Genomic DNA, 16,815 nt, shown 5'->3' with positions numbered 1-16,815 from the left:
AGCCCCGTTCGCAACCCGAGCAGAATGGAACACGCGTCTGCGCGTGCACGGGTCGTGATTTGCTGCTTTTGCGCATGCACGTGACATCATTTTGAGTGCGCGTGCGTGAGCGGTGAAACCCGGAAGTAACCCATTCTGTGGTTTTTTTTAAAAGATATTTATTAAAGTTTCAAAAAGAGTTACAAAGTAAAAAAAAAGAAGAAGAAAAAATACAAAGTACAGAAAAATTTAAAAAAACAGTTAAAAACATATCAAACTTTTCATGTCTTGTCTTTCATTTGCTTGTTTCCCTGACCTCCTCACACCTCCCTTTTTTGTATTCCAGTTCAGTTAGTTAATTCAGCAAATCCTTTCCCTCCTTGTTTTTATCTTAATCCTTTACCTTAATGTATTGTAACTTTGCATTCTCACCTAATAACAGACCATTTTTACAAACTCCTTTATGACATTACCGCTAAAACCACTTAACTTCATTCCGACATCGTTCTAACATTCATTAATTTTGCAGTATTTATATAAGTAGTCTTTAAATTTCTTCCACCGACTCTTCTCCCTGGTCTCGGATTCTGCCAGTCATTTCCGCCTGTTCCATATAGTCCATCACCTTCATCTGCCACTCTTCCAGGGTGGGTAAATCTTGTGTCTTCCAATGAGTATTCTTGTTGCTGTTGTAGCATACATAAAAAAGTTCTATCCTTCTTTAACACCAATTGGCCGACCATGCCCAGGAGAAAGGCCTCTGGTTTCTTCAGGAAGGTGTATTTAAATACCTTTTTCATTTCGTTATAAATCATCTCCCAGAAAGCCTTAATCCTTGGGCACGTCCACCAAAGGTGAAAGAATGTACCTTCATTTTCTTTACATTTCCAACATTTATTATCGGGCCAATGATAGATTTTTGCAAGCTTGACTGGTGTCATGTACCACCTGTATATCATTTTCATAATATTCTCTCTTAAGGCATTACATGCCGTGAATTTCATACCTGTGGTCCATAACTGCTCCCAGTCAGCAAACATAATGTTATGTCCAACATCTTGTGCCCATCCGGAAGTAACCCATTCTGTTACTTCCGGGTCGCCGCGGAACGCAACCTGAAAATGCTCAACCTGAAGCATATTTAACCCGAGGTATGACTGTACAGTGGTACCTCGGGTTAAGTACTTAATTCGTTCCGGAGGTCCGTTCTTAACCTGAAACTGTTCTTAACCTGAATCACCACTTTAGCTAATGGGGCCTCCTGCTGCCGCCACGCCGCCACCACACAATTTCTGTTCTCATCCTGAAGCAAAGTTCTTAACCCGAGATACTATTTCTGGGTTAGCAGAGTCTGTAACCTGAAGCGTATGTAACCCGAGGTACCACTGTACTTTCTTTTACCACTCACTTTTCTTCTTTCTATTTGGATTTCATAAGCACTGAGGTTGAGTTACTCAAAAAGTCATCATTAAATAGCCAAAACATGTTGTTGTTGTTGTTGTTGTTGTTAGACTTGTTAGTCTTTGGCAGGGGTGAAGGAAGGGGGGTGCGGTGGGTGCAGTCCTCACTGGGTGTCACCACTCGGGTGTGTGTGACAAAATGCCAGGTGGCACGTGGGGCCTGCAGCGTGCCCGAGCCACGTATCTCTCACGCGGTGGCTTGGGCACGCGCAGGCTCCACGCTGCCCAAACGGTCCGCCCGCTGCCTCCCCCCCAGCTGTAGGGCGGCTGAGTAGGAGGAGACAGGCAGATTCCTTGGAGGCCCCGTGGTTTGCCCCACCCCTATGGGCGGCTCACTCCACCCCTGGGCGCGCCACCCTAGGCGCCCATAGGGGCGGCTTCCTCCACCGCTGGTCTTAGGTTTGGCATTTAAAGTATTCAGGAACACCCTTTCAGACTTAATTTTTGATACCACATAAAGTTTTACAGGTTTACACTGGAGCCTTGCTTCTTCAGATGCAAGTGTAGATTGGCTGGCTACAAGTGAATGTCACCATTATTAGTTACACATATAAGGCATTAATGGAACGGTCTGGGAAGCAGCAACTTGGGGCGTGAGGTAGGGGAACTAGGGGTCATGATGTTCAAAAGCAGTTGCATGTGCTTAGGCTCAAATCAGACATAATGCCAAATTATGGTTTGCCAGCTGAGAATAGTTTTGTGGGCTCAGGAGCTCTTTCCACTGCTTCTCAACTTCCTGGCTTTCTTAGTCCATAGCTTGCAGACATCCACTTTCGACAGAATGTGGTTGGTGCCTCGACCCACGGCTTGAAGTGGGTTTGGAAACCATCGCTTCAAATTCTGGTTTAGAAGGGAGGTACTAATCATTGGTACATGTTAAAAAGCATGTTAAAAAGTACATGTTAAAAGTACATGTTAAAAAGCAGAGACATCACCTTGCCAACAAAGGTCCGTATAGTTAAAGCTATGGTTTTCCCAGTAGTGATGTATGGAAGTGAGAGCTGGACCATAAAGAAGGCTGATCGCCGAAGAATTGATGCTTTTGAATTATGGTGCTGGAGGAGACTCTTGAGAGCCCCATGGACTGCAAGAAGATCAAACCTATCCATTCTTAAGGAAATCAGCTCTGAGTGCTCACTGGAGGGGCAGATCCTGAAGCTGAGACTCCAATACTTTGGCCACCTCATGAGAAGAGAAGACTCCCTGGAAAAGACCCTGATGTTGGGAAAGATGGAGGGCACAAGGAGAAGGGGACGACAGAGAACGAGATAGTTGGACAGTGTTCTCGAAGCTACCAGCATGAGTTTGACTAAACTGCAGGAGGCAGTGGAAGACAGAAGTGCCTGACGTGCTCTGGTCCAGGGGGTCACGAAGTTTCGGACACGACTAGACGACTAAACAACAACAACAACAATCATCGGTTGCCCATTTAGGTGTCATGGCAAACCTGCTGATAAAAATGAGGGAGGGAGTCTGCTGAGCAGGTTTCCAGTTGCCGAACCGAGACTTGGTGTTTCAGGCACATTGAGTCTTTGTTTCACGTGGGGTTAAGGGACTAAGCTGTGTAGGTTTTGAAGATTACTCCCACTGCCTGTGGTCTTTTTGCACTAATATAAACATTTCCTTTACACGATTCTCTTTGTGCTATTATAAACCTTTGTGGTGGATGGTTTCTTTGCATTTGTGCTCTCATGACTGGCTTCAGCCAAAACAGCTGACTTAAAAATAAAATAAAATAAAGCCCCACAAATAGACAAGGGTTGAAGAATAACATTGTAAAACATTGTTATGTATGCTGTACTTTTTCAGCAGCCTTGGTAAAATAGTAGTAAGCAGACAACATGTAGAAAATAATTGATGAAAACACTTCTGGAAAAGAATACCTAGTGAGTTCCTTTTTACTTGAATATTAATTTGTTCCCTGAGTGACTTCTTTATGGTGCAAAATCACGTTGGACTGATCTGCTGGCTGATATTTGTTCATATATCTGTACCCTTAAAATATTCCAGTTGATCTGAAGTTATCAATAAAGCAGGCTAGTCGGTTACTTTTTAAAATACGGCAAAATAGAGGAGAAGGTGGGGAGGATAGTGAATGTTTTGTGACATGTTCTTAGAAGTTATATTGCTAAATGGTATATGAAAGAATAGCTTTACTATTGCTATTCTCATGAGATTCATAAAATGCACGGTCTTAATTTTTTGTCATGTTTACCTCAGTGGAACTACCACAGAGTAAATGGTCAGTGAATCATCACCTAAAAATCAGCCAGGCATGGCCGGGAAAGTAGTTATTTGATATAGGTGCTGATGTCATTGCTGGTACACTAAGAAGCTGTTGGTTTATACTTTCTGAGTTGTTTTAGGTTAAATATGTTTTAGATGTATGAGAAACAACACCCTGAATCCTAAGCATACGTAGTTTGACATTAATTCCCTTGGGAGTAAGTCTATGTATGCGGGTGGCGCTGTGGTCTAAACCACAGAGCCTAGGAATTGCCGATCAGAAGGTCGCGGTTCGAATCCCCGCGATGGGGTGAACTCCTGTTGCTCGATCCCAGCTCCTGCCCACTTAGCAGTTTGAAAGCACGTCAAAGTACAAGTAGATAAATAGGTACCGCTCCGTCGGGAAGGTAAACGGTGTTTCCGTGCGCTGCTCTGGTTTTCCAGAAGCGGCTTAGTCATGCTGGCCACATGGCCCGGAAGCTGTCTGCAGACAAATGCCGGCTCCCTCGGCCTATAGAGTGAGATGAGTGCGCAATCCTTGAGTCGTCCACGACTGGACCTAATGGTCAGGAGTACCTTTAAATCTATGTAAGATCATAACCTAACTTTCCTCTAAAGAAAGCAATGAGTGTTAACAATTGTGATAAATGGGATACAATCCCTCAGAGAAGACTCCAGCATGGAAACGAAACACTGGGGTGAGGGAACCTTCCCCAGGTCTGCGGCAGCCATGAACCCTAAATTGGCCTCATTTCCAATTTAGGGGAAATTGAGGTTAAAATGGCTAAATTCTGCTTGAAGTTGCACCTGCAGCTTTATTTCCTTGCATCTTTATTTGGTATCTGGATCTGGTGAGATTGGATGACATCAATAAGCAGCAGCGTTAGAATTCCAGGATTATAGTCTGAGAGTCAGAGAAATGTGTGCCACCCTGTGTATCACCCTCTTCCACGCACTGACAGAGCTACTCAGTTATGATTGGCAACAGGAACGGCCAACAAGTTGTGGTCATTCCGCTCTTTTGCAATTAATAGGCACACATGCCATATTACCATGTCTGTCTATAAAGCCAAACCAGGTGATCAGAAACGTAAAGTGCTTAAACGTTGTTGTTTAGTCATTTAGTCGTGTCCGACTCTTCGTGACCCCATGGACCAGAGCACGCCAGGCACTCCTGTCTCCCACTGCCTCCTGCAGTTTGGTTAGACTCATGCTAGTAGCTTCAAGAACACTATCCAACCATCTCTGTTGTCCCCTTCTCCTTGTGTCCTCCATCTTTCCCAGCATCACGGTCTTTTCCAGGGAGTCTTCTCTTCTCATGAGGTGGCCAAAGTAGTGGAGCCTCAGCTTCATGATCTGTCCTTCCAGTGAGCATTCAGGGCTGATTTCCTTAAGAATGGATAGGCTTGATCTTCTGGCAGTCCATGGGACTCTCAAGAGTCTCCTCCAGCACCATAGGGGTCTTAAAAATTTTTTTTAAAGGACACCAACCAACCATCCAGTTTTTGCAACAGGCAAGACCATTTGTATAGAGGTGGGAGGAGGGAGATCTGTGCTATAAGTTTGTACTGTCCGAGAGAAATTATTACTGAGCAGTAAAATGGGAGGCTCTGCACTGTCTGCATTCTTTTCAATGTCGTGCATTCAAAAATTCCTGTCAGTTGCATGCAAAGTAGATGCACAAGGTGGTTGAGAGTGGCTTGTACCACTTCCAAGTGCAGGTGGGAACAGTACCATTTTTGAAAATTCTGCCAAAGCTTCCTGCCAGTGAGCTGCCTTGAGCTTCTCTTCCCCTTTCTAAGATGGTTGTTTTTTATATATATTTCTGCAGACAAATGCTCATGGCGAAACAATGCGGGCACTGTATTTCAGTTACCTGACGGTCCTTCGTAAGATTGCTAACCATGCTGCACTGTTACAAACGAACCACACAAGCAAACAGCAGGTCAGTCTCCTTGAACCCACAATATTTTGAGGAAAAACTTAATGGCTAAATTTCATTGCTTTTCCCATTTTGATGTTTTGTTAATTGTTCATTCAGTCATATTCAGCTCATATTCAGCAAACACAGTACTAATTCCTATAGCTTTTAATCTATTTTTCAACCCTTAAAGTTTGTCGGATCATCTTGCTTGGTTTCTTCCCCTGCTCCTGTAACTGTTGAAAAAGTGTTTTCGATTTCTTCTTATGCCCAGGATGTTAATTATAGATTTGCCAAATTTTATCCTCCTTCTGCAAATTTGTGTTTCCTTTCAGGAAGCCTACATCACAAGGGTGTGCAGCCAAGTGTTTTCCAAATTTCCTGATTTTGTGAAGCTTAGCAAAGATGCAGCCTTTGAAACCATTTCTGATCCAAAGTATAGTGGGAAAATGAAGGTAAATATATGAAGGGATTGAAGTATACATTATGTGGCAAAAAAATAGTTGGTATTAGCTTTCATTTAGCATGCATGGCTTCTTTAAGATAAAGGTCCACTGTTTACATTTCCATTACCATGTAATTCCATGAAATTTGAAATTTTCTGCATATTTCATTGTTATTCCACTCATGACAAATACGTTGATGCAAAATTATTGCTACCAGTACAAGAAATTGAGTTTCTGTGCAAACAAATGTACCATCAATGTGCATGTTGAATCTCTTGTGGATCAGGTTGTGTATATATTGAATTTGCCTATTTCCACCCTAACTTCATTGCAGGTAAGATGTCTGGAAAGAAATAGACCAGAGCACACATGGAAAAGAATGAACCTTCTTCTCCATGTAATCAGGTCCCTGGTTTTACAGTCTTCAGCATTTTTATAATCTATACTTTACTACTGCAGATGCACTTTAAAAAATGAAAGTAGTAAGACACCAGTAAAATAAAGGCTTTAATCAGATATTGTTGCCCTCAGGAGATTCGTTCTAATTTTAAACAGTCTGCCAAGCTGCAGCTAAGAAAAGGTTATGAAAATATTGCAAAGACAGCTTTTAAAATTATATTTTACTTCAAAAGCTCAACTGTTTTAATTCTGGGGTTTTTAACATATAAAAAGGCAGGCATAACCTATATCAATAAACCACTACGGCTGAGAAATTGAGCAAGAGCGAAAGAGCTGGCTGAATAGCTATGGCAGTAAGAAGGTGGGGTTTGGGATTTTTACTTTTTATTGCATCAACTTGTGCAGTTCCCAAAGTATTTCAGCTCTGCCATGCCCCTGCTTTTGTTCATCCACAGAGCATCAAGGATAACTTCTGTGTGAAAAAACACAGGAGGCATCTGACATGCCATTATTGGGCACCACTTAGTGAGTGTTTTTTCCTGAAATAAGACTGTTAAAGTGTCCTGCTGATCAGGCCAGTCGCTTGTCCAGCATGCTGGTCTCACAGTGGCCAATCAGATGCCTATGGGAAGCCATAGAGCAGGAACTGAGAGCAATATACTCTTCCCATTGGTGATGCCCAACAACCAGTACAGTGGTACCTTGGTTTTGGATTACAACCACGTCAAACCCAGAAGTGTGTGTCCCATTTTTTTGATTACAACCCCCTTTCTTTTCTTTTTTTGGAGGCCCCATTGGCGAAAGCATGCCTTGGGTTACAACCTGTTTTGGTTTACAACTGGACCTCCGGAACAGATTATGGTTGTAAACCAAGGGACCACTGTATTCAGAAGTAGGCTAGGTTGAGAGGTAATGACTGGCCTAGTGGGCTTTATGCCTGAGTAGGCATTTGAACCCTGGTCTCCCAGGTCTTAGTCCAACACTCTAACCACGACACCGCATTGGTTCTCTATTTGTGTCATTCTGCTTATCCTTTAGGCTTTGGGAATTCTGGATTCATATAGTTTTCCTATTCAGTCTGAGCTATTTGTTCCTTGCCTTTCTTCTGATCTGCCCTGTGGAATACTTAAATACCTACCATGCTGTGGAGTCCTCTTAAATTCCAAAATGACATGACATTGGTTTATTTTCTTTAAGCAAAGTGGATTTGTTTTCAGGATACCCATTTGGGAATTAATTATGTGAGCATATTTGTTCTCCTCACTTTCTCCCCTGGTTGTTTTGTAGGTAAACTCATTTTACCCTTTAATTTGACCTCCTTGTACCTAAGAAAATAAAATTGGAGTCTGAAATGGCAGGACTTAATTATTTTTTTACCCATTAAAACCATCCAGTTTTGACAATTTCTAATTGAATTGAAAACCAAAGCTCTCCAAATATTTCCAATTCGTGCCTCTTCAATTCACCGTGAAATTGGATGATTGGGCCTACAGTGTGGGTTATGAACAGTACGATTGCTGCTTTGTATTCAAGATTTTATCTGCCATTATAGAATTAATCAGATAAGTCTCCTCTTGTCATTTGGAATGTTTTGCTTTCAGGAAAATCTGTGCAAATTAAGAGGTTAAGTATTTATCACTGAATCAATAGCATTGTTTAAATATTTATTGCCCATTGGGAATAGGCTACCGACATTGGACAGAAAAATTCCTCTTTCCCCTTTTGTGTCTTGCTTCTGCACGGTGCTCTGGAATTACTGTTTGCCAGATGTGGACATGCTCCTTTGGAGAATAACAGTATCACTGTTATACAGAATGCTCTGGATTATTTGCTTCCCTACCAGAAGAGCATTGTGTGTGGGCAGATTATTGGCATCTCAAGGTCTGTGCAAAGTCTGGGAAGCCACAACCTACTGTAAACAGACCAACAGAGGACACTGGGAGCGGGGAAGGGCATAGAGCTGGCTGATTATTATGAGAAGCCAAGTTCCAAGAAGTTCTGAACTTGGATGTTGTACAGCAGGCTTAAAAGGGGGTTGGCTCACTTCAGGGTGACTATTATACTCTGGGTTTTTAGAAAAATGTCATCGTGTGGTCATGGCCTTGTAGATTAAGGCTATCACATGCTGGGCAGCTACAATGATACAAATATGTGATTTGCCATCCTTGCATTTTGTTTGCATTAAGATCACACCTCCTGCACTGTTTCATGAATTTTCTTTTATAGCTGTTTTAACCAAAGCCGTGCGTTATCTGTACATTTTGTAAAACGTTTATTTTATACATGTTTAAATGAGTGCGTGCACACATCTGTATCTCTGATCATTTGATATCTTCTTACGGCGCAATCCAAACACAAGATTCACTGGTGTAAACTAGGTTGGAATAGGTGCGTCTCCAGCAGAATTAGCTGGGTCTGGGGTCTGTCCTACACTCGAGTAGGACTCTGGCAGAGATACTTGCCCGAGTGGCATGTTCTCTCCCTCCTGGTCAATTGTTCGGGAGCTTCAAAAGCTTTCTTCAGCCCGAACATCACAGCAACCAATGCCAACAGACACCGGCACACTTAGGGATCCGCAGAGTCTTTGCAGTTGCGTAACAGACCTCAGCAACTCAGCATTTTGGCTAATCTACTTTATTTACATATAAACACACACGGAGCATTGCAACATGGCTCCCTCTCTCTCTAGCATCAGAAAGCAAAGAGAAAGAACAAAGGACAATAGTCCCACTTCATGTAACACAGTAACACAAACATCCTGTCTCCGTCACTTCCCACTCTGTGGAGTCAAAGCATAAACCGTCATGTGATAGACAAAAATCCCATGACTGCAATCACGGAGCAGGAGTTCTACCAGGCTCACCTGGGGTTAGGCTAGCTGGGGTCCCTCATCCTGGCTCAGCTGGCGATACACTGGTGTAGGCCTTTCATTCTAGCGCAGCCGCAGCTCGCCTGGGGCAAGTTCCACAAACAGGGCATTCCAGGGTAGTGGCAGGGGACAAGCCATAACAGGGAGAGATTTACCCCTATTCCAAACTCTGTTCATCTCAGTCAAATGCAACCCAGCATAAGTTACATTGGCAAATAGCATGGTGTAAAGCAAACACAATTTTAAAGGCTGGTTTTGCCTCTGCTAGGCTTGGGATGGCCCAGCTGGCGGTAGGCCTACTTCTGAACACAGTTTGGAACAGGGGAAGTTTACACCAGGATAATATATCCCAGCATAAATTGCGCTGGATTCCTGCCGTTTCCATTGACCTGCTCATCTTTTTAGTTTGTATGAAGTCACTTCAAATCAGTTGACTTGTTTTTTATTCTTCTTCTGGATTTTTTGTTGTGTTTTTTAAACCCTCAACCTTGGAAAGTTGTGATACAGTGGTACCTCGGGTTAAGAACTTAATTCGTTCTGGAGGTCCATTCTTAACCTGAAACTGTTCTTAACCTGAAGCACCACTTTAGCTAATGGAAGCAAAGTTCTTAACCTGAGGTACTATTTCTGGGTTAGCGGAGTCTGTAACCTGAAGCGTCTGTAACCCGAGGTACCACTGTATATGTGAAAATATATTTTGCCTGAGGTTTATTCAATAACTCTTTTCTATGGTTTACTTACAGGTCCTTCAGAAACTTTTACATCACTTCAGAAAAAACAAAGATAAAGTGCTCCTTTTTTCCTTCTCAACCAAGGTGAGCTTCATCTGATTTGTAACAAAACTGACTATAGCTTTCTTTGTTATATGGTTAAAAACCAGCGTACTCTGTTTAATACAACAATAAGTACTAGTACAGTTCAAATGGTATAGAATAAAATGGTAAAAAAGTAAAGGTAAAGGACCCCTGACAGTTAAGTCCAGTCGCGGACGACTCGGGGGTTGTGATGCTCATCTCGCTTTACTGGCCGAGGGAGCTGACATTTGTCCGCAGACAGTTTTCCTGGGTCATGTGGCCAGCATGACTAAGCCGCTTCTGGCGAAACCAGAGCAGCGTACAGAAACGCTGTTTGCCTTCCCGCTAGAGCAGTACCTATTTATCTACTTGCACTTTGGCGTGCTTTCGAACTGCTCGATTGGCTATTTTGTATTTTTATAGAAAGATAGAAAGTCCATGCTGGCCTAGTAGGTAAAAACGACTGATGTATTTTGTAGGCTGTCATGCAAAATATTGCGAATAATGCTGTAATTTCTAGTTTTCTGTCTTCAAGAAGCAAAATGAGTAAATTCCAGACTTGGAACTTCTGGGCGCTCTTCTAAGCAATGGGATAATAGTCTTTGTATGAGCTAATAGGGGCAACATAAGAGAACATGGAACTGACTGTAACTATGTATAGTAAAGCGTAAAGCATTGAATATATCTGCATCATCATCCACTTAAAGTATTAAATATGATAATAGCCCAGTCTGCATGTCACAGTAATTCACAGTTCATAGTTTACCAGCTGGTTGGCCCTGCTTTGCACCTCCCTTCAATCCAGCGGGAGCAACAAACCATCACCCTCAGCTTAATGGTACAGTGGTACCTCGGGTTACATACGCTTCAGGTTACAGACTCCGCTAACCCAGAAATAGTGCTTCAGGTTAAGAACTTTGCTTCAGGATAAGAACAGAAATCGGCCTCCGGCGGTGTGGCGGCAGCAGGAGGCCCCATTAGCTAAAGTGGTGCTTCAGGTTAAGAACAGTTTCAGGTTAAAAACGGACCTCCAGAATGAATTAAGTACTTAACCTGAGGTACCACTGTATAACTGAACCAGGAGCCATGGTTTGTTTTACTCAAACAAACCATGGTTCGTAAGCCAAGACCAAACCTTGTTCTTGTTTGGAGAAAGTCAAACCATGACACACACACACCCCAAACACTTTTGTGTAAGGAAAACTTGGGAGTATTTCCTCATACCCCATAACAATCACACCTATGGCTGTTCAGTTGCATGTGCGCATAACAAAACAGATGCATGTACAGTTATTATATTATGAAGTTTTAATTCTTTTCCTCACACAGAAGGATTTCCTTGTAGGAAAAATGTAAGGTGTGAGGCATAAACTGAGGATAAACTGAGGATGCAATCCTGTTCACACTTCCAGAGTGTAAGTCCCATTGAACTCAGTGGGACTTACTTCTGAGCAGAGATGTGGTTTATCCTGCGAAACTTTCTTGTCAGTGCCTAGGCCAAGCTGTTTTGCCTCTTTCTCTTATGTGTGAATTCCTGCAACTGACTAATGGGACTTGGGGAAATGGCACATGAGATAAGGCAGGGTTGCCTGGATTGAATTAAAAAATGAATGTAAACATTATCTGAGTTCTCCACATCAAATTAATAGTTCGTTGCTTCCACTGGAAAAGCAACACACTATTTAAACATACCACTGCAGTAAATGGAAAATGGAAATGTTAAGTGTTTCTCCAAGTTTATTAAATATTTTTGATTCTATGACTTTGGAGAAAGAGTGATGGTAGGAAAACTCTGAGCTGTTACAGACCTTCAAGACACTTGATCTGCCTGTTTTATTGTGGTTCTTTTTAAATAGTACTAATTGCCTGGTCTCCCCATCTCTTCCACCAGTTGCTTGATGTTCTGGAGCAATATTGCATGGCATCTGGGCTAGATTACCGAAGACTCGATGGAAATACAAAAGCGGAGGAAAGGGTCAAGATAGTAAAAGAGTTCAACAGCATGGAAGAAGTTAACATTTGCCTCGTTTCAACAATGTAAGAAAACGCTGTGTCTGCTTTTGTCTAGGTAGTTAAGAGATTTATAGCAAATTTACTGCACTCCCACTTGATTGATCTTGCATTTTGTCACTTCCTTGGGAAGAAGCAATAACATTACTGTCTGCTGTTATAAGACTGGGAAGTAGACTGCATCAATCAAGACTCTTAGGGTAGAAATGAGTCATATCCCTTACGTATTTCCATATTTCTTCGGTCTTCATCTTCGTCTACCCTTTCTGAGGATCGCTTGAGATCGAAAATGACGAGTGATAATATTAAATAAATAAAAGCCCTCCCCCTTTTTGTTCCCCTTTTGGAACCAGAATAATCTTGAATGCAGTTGTTTTTGAAAGCTACCATCCTCAGTTTCGTTTGAAAGAAATTAGTAGTGACATGCACAAATAGAAACTCAGAAATTCAATTAAAAATTCAGTCATGGCCTCGGCTGTATTTAATGCTTAGAGTTAATCGGTCTATATTTTTCACTCGTCCTTCACAATATCACATCCCTGTTCACAAGATGCCATTTTGTTTGTCACTCACGAAGCCCCCAAAAAGAGACCATTCTGTTTTGCTGTATTTAATACCAATACAGTATAATAGTCTTCAAGGCCTCCCACTTATAGGGCTAGTTTCAGACAGTAGCATTTTTTATGAATTTTATTGCAAACTGCTTTGAGATGTTATCCTCATAGGTGGTATATACGTATTTTAAGTAATCAAATATAGTAATAATATTGTGTCAGGAAAAAATAAGCCCAATTAAAAACCCGTAATTTTTCTCAACTATGTTTCTTTTGTTTTCTATTTTTAATTCCAATAACTTTTCTTAAAAGAGAAGACCTAAGGTATGGGGAGGGTATTTTTAGTTACTTGAAGTTATTTCCTGCCAATTGAAATGTAATAGGATTACTCACTGGAATTTGGTGGATTGGGTTCAAAGAGAGACTGCACACCCATGTGATGTTATTGATGTGATGTAAAATTCCTACAAAATGCTTCCGATTTCATCTTTGAAGCCTACCCAGAATTTGAGCTGCTTTATTTGTAAGGAAAATGTGTTCAATATGCAACTGTTGGAGAAAAAAATGCCACATTGACACATATAATTTTACTCCCTGGAAAATACATGCAGGGTAACTTATCTCTGATCCATGCAAAAACTCTGAGAATTTTAATGAAAGCAAGTCATCACATCTTGTCTGTGAAACTTGTCAGTATGGTTGAGGTTTAGCCAATTTATTTAAGAGTGTCTTCTTAATGGCTTATTTTGGACTGTTTTCGGTCTAGTTTATCAAGTGGTGGAAAAGAATTGTTGCAAGGAAAGTAGAAGCATAACGTTTTAAAAGTTTAGTAAGCTTCATTTCCTTGGAGTTTCTGAACCCAACTGAACATAAATTGTGTCCTGTCCCTTCAAACTGAAGTACAGCACATTAGTTTAATTGAATGTGGCAAGCGACTTTTCCTGTAAATGGAACAACGTAGTTAATGTAAACCTCTATACCCCCTTCTTTCATCCTGTATAGCTTTGGGGAAGAATGAAAATGACCTTGAGGTATCTTGTACAAAACAACATAGTTGGAAAATGTACATTGTTTGTAGTGTAATAAATGTGAATGTCACTTTCCATCGCTAGTATTGTGAGATTATGGAAGATGATGGGACAGTAGCTCTATTGCACAGGAACAGTGAAACTGCAGTAAGTTTGTTCGTTATGATGAGAGAAATGCTATTTGTGGTTTCTACTGAAAGCAGTATAGTTAGTGGCATTATTTATAGCCTTTTGGAAACTTGAGAACTTTCTGCCAGTTTGTCTAGGAAAAATGCTCATAACAAATAATGCTACTTTATGTACAAGTGGTGAGCTCATTTAAAAAAACCAACATTTCTTCACCTCTTTTTTCTTCTGTTGTTATAAAGGGCTGGTGGACTGGGGCTCAATTTTGTCGGTGCAAATATTGTCATACTGTTTGACCCAACATGGAATCCAGCGAATGATCTTCAAGCCATTGACAGGTACAGGCCACTTGCTAAAAACTGGTTATTTTGAAATGTCGCTTCTCTTTTTTCTTTCTCTTTTCTTCTTCTTTTTGACCCTGGACTTTGGTTTTTTCAGAGCTTACAGGATTGGCCAATGCAGGGATGTGAAAGTATTTCGGCTAATCTCTTTGGGGACAGTGGAGGAGATGATGTACTTACGGCAGGTTTATAAACAGGTAAAGTTTTCACTGTGTTTTTGTTCACATTGCTTATTTTTTTATATCAGATCAATGCACTTGTTAACCAGTTGTTTATGTAAAAATTAAAGTTGACCTAATATAACACAATTTTTATCTTTGCTTTATGACTTTTAAGCTAATTTAATAATTCTCATATATAATTCAAACTCTTCCTAGAGAGAATATAACGAAAGAACATATACCAGCATGCCTGCAATAAATGTTCACATTTAATTCATCAGTTACTAGTAAAGGGCAACATTTATTACGGCAGAGGCATAAATAATAAAACACCTAAACACTTTTGACACTCCCCTTTATTTCTTAAGAAGCATCTAGTTCTTACAGTGAATTATCAAGTTTCACTTTCATTTACATCGTTTGTGCCCATGCTTTTTGTTTTTGAAGCATAAGTACATATATAATTGCTTTGGGTCACATTAATCTTTTTTATATACTTTTCTTTTCTCATTCCTCTTCTCTCTTTTCTTTGCTCCATGCTTCACTTCCTTTGTAGTCTCTCGACTGTCCAAATTTAGTTGCTTGGACTACTGCAATGCGCTCTATGTGGGGCTACCTTTGAAGGTGACCCGGAAACTAATCCAGAATGCGGCAGCTGGACTGGTGACAGGGAGTGGCCGCCAAGACCACATAACACCGGTCTTGAAAGACCTACACTGGCTCCCAGTACATTTCCGAACACAATTCAAAGTGTTGGTGCTGACCTTTAAAGCCCTAAACGGCCTCAGTCCAGTATACCTGAAGGAGCGTCTCCACCCCCATCGTTCTGCCCGGACACTGAGGTCCAGTGCCGAGGGCCTTCTGGCGGTTCCCTCGCTGCGAGAAGCCAAGTTACAGGGAACCAGGCAGAGGGCCTTCTCGGTAGTGGCACCCGCCCTGTGGAATGCCCTCCCACCAGATGTCAAAGAGAAAAACAACTACCTGACTTTTAGAAGACATCGGAAGGCAGCCCTGTTTCGGGAAGCTTTTAATGTTTAATAGATTATTGTATTTTAATATTCTCTTGGAAGCCGCCCAGAGGGGGTGGGGAAACCCAGACAGATGGTTGGGGTATAAATAATAAGTTAATATTATTATTATTTATCACATTGTAGAACGCCATATACACTGGTGGTGCTTTATAAATAAGTGCCCTGATAAACATTAGAATTTTCTGACATTGTTCACTGGTCTTCTAAAACTTATTTTCTCACGGTTTGACTTAGTGTGTTCTCTGAACCTGGGCTCTTCATTGATCTCTCTCCAGATGTATCACAAGTGGTAGCCAAGGTTTATCCTTGATTTTACAGCTCATGGTTTGCCTGGAGAACCACATCACTAAAGCATGACCTAGCTTATGGCGAGAGGATCAGAGGAGGAGTGCAGCAGCTGCAATCTCCTCAGCAGGGAACCTTATTATTGTGTGTTTTCAGTAATGGGTTATGTACATTAAACTCCTTCAACGTTGAACTCCTTCTCTTGACACCTGGCTGTTAAAATATTAAAATTAAAGTAAGAATCACCCAAGAACCAACATTTAATGGTTTTAACAATACTGGGTTATATCCAACTAAGTCCTACTCAGAGCAGCAGATCCATTGACATTTATGGGCTTAAATTCATGAATTTTAGTGGATCTATTCTGAGTACGACTTAATTTAAACATTCTATGTGGAAATGAATTGTTCTCTACACAAGTTGCAGCTAATATTCCTCTTGAAATAATTTGAAATAATGAATGTTACTAGTGCTGGTCTCACTGTTTGTTTGGGGAGGAGGAAAGTAATATTGCTGGTAATGTGATCAGTTCAGAATAAATAATTGTAGAGGTCCTGAAGTTCAGGTCTTTTACAGAAAAACACTGTCAAAACAGATAAGTTTTTAGGCCAACTACCTTTGACAAGACTTTAAACATTCTTAAAAATCCTGCCCGCTATACATTTTGTTAATTAGCTTACAGGCAGCATTAATGTATGTTTGAGAAACTTGATTGAAATCATTGCCTTGTAAATTCATGTGAAGTTTCCCAATAGTATTTTCAGATGGTATCATTCCATGTATCTGTGTAAAACCTTTAAAAATAAATAAATCACAATGCCGTTTTGCAAACGAATTATACTTTAAATTGTGCTAGTGCCAGGATTTTGACCAGCAAGTGATTACCCCTTTTTGTTAGATTAGGAAGAGAGTATTGCAGATATTAATATTGTGCAGTTTGAAGCAACTAGAAGCGTAAGACCTGACTCCTGTTGGAAGAAATCATTGTCCAGACCCATAAAAATATGATTCAAACTTTTACGTGCAGAACTCTTCAAAAATAGAACATAAGCATCAAAGATACATCTAAAATATCCATGTGCCATCCAGCACAGGCTCAGCATCTTAGAAATAAAAGGTAGCTCCAAGAATTAAAACGGTGCCTCTCTCCCCTATTCTAGCCTGCCTAAGGCTATGCAGCTCTT

General features: G+C 41.0%; 1 protein-coding gene across 8 annotated transcripts in view; it reads left to right on the top strand.

Annotated features, from left to right (window-relative positions):
* Positions 1-16,815, top strand: part of ERCC6L2 (ERCC excision repair 6 like 2) — a 59,242-nt gene that overhangs the window by 17,171 nt on the left and 25,256 nt on the right. For all 8 annotated transcript variants that reach the window (XM_083576489.1, XM_083576488.1, XM_083576484.1 and 5 more), the window contains 6 exons: positions 5,497-5,610; positions 5,922-6,041; positions 10,044-10,115; positions 11,986-12,131; positions 14,055-14,150; positions 14,251-14,350. In XM_083576489.1, coding sequence (XP_083432615.1) covers positions 5,497-5,610; positions 5,922-6,041; positions 10,044-10,115; positions 11,986-12,131; positions 14,055-14,150; positions 14,251-14,350 — 648 coding nt within the window. The remainder of the gene's footprint in view (positions 1-5,496; positions 5,611-5,921; positions 6,042-10,043; positions 10,116-11,985; positions 12,132-14,054; positions 14,151-14,250; positions 14,351-16,815) is intronic.

Source organism: Podarcis filfolensis, assembly GCF_964270895.1.
Source record: "Podarcis filfolensis genome assembly, chromosome: 11".
NCBI lineage: Eukaryota > Metazoa > Chordata > Lepidosauria > Squamata > Lacertidae > Podarcis > Podarcis filfolensis.
This window is presented reverse-complemented; position numbering and strand designations above follow the sequence as displayed.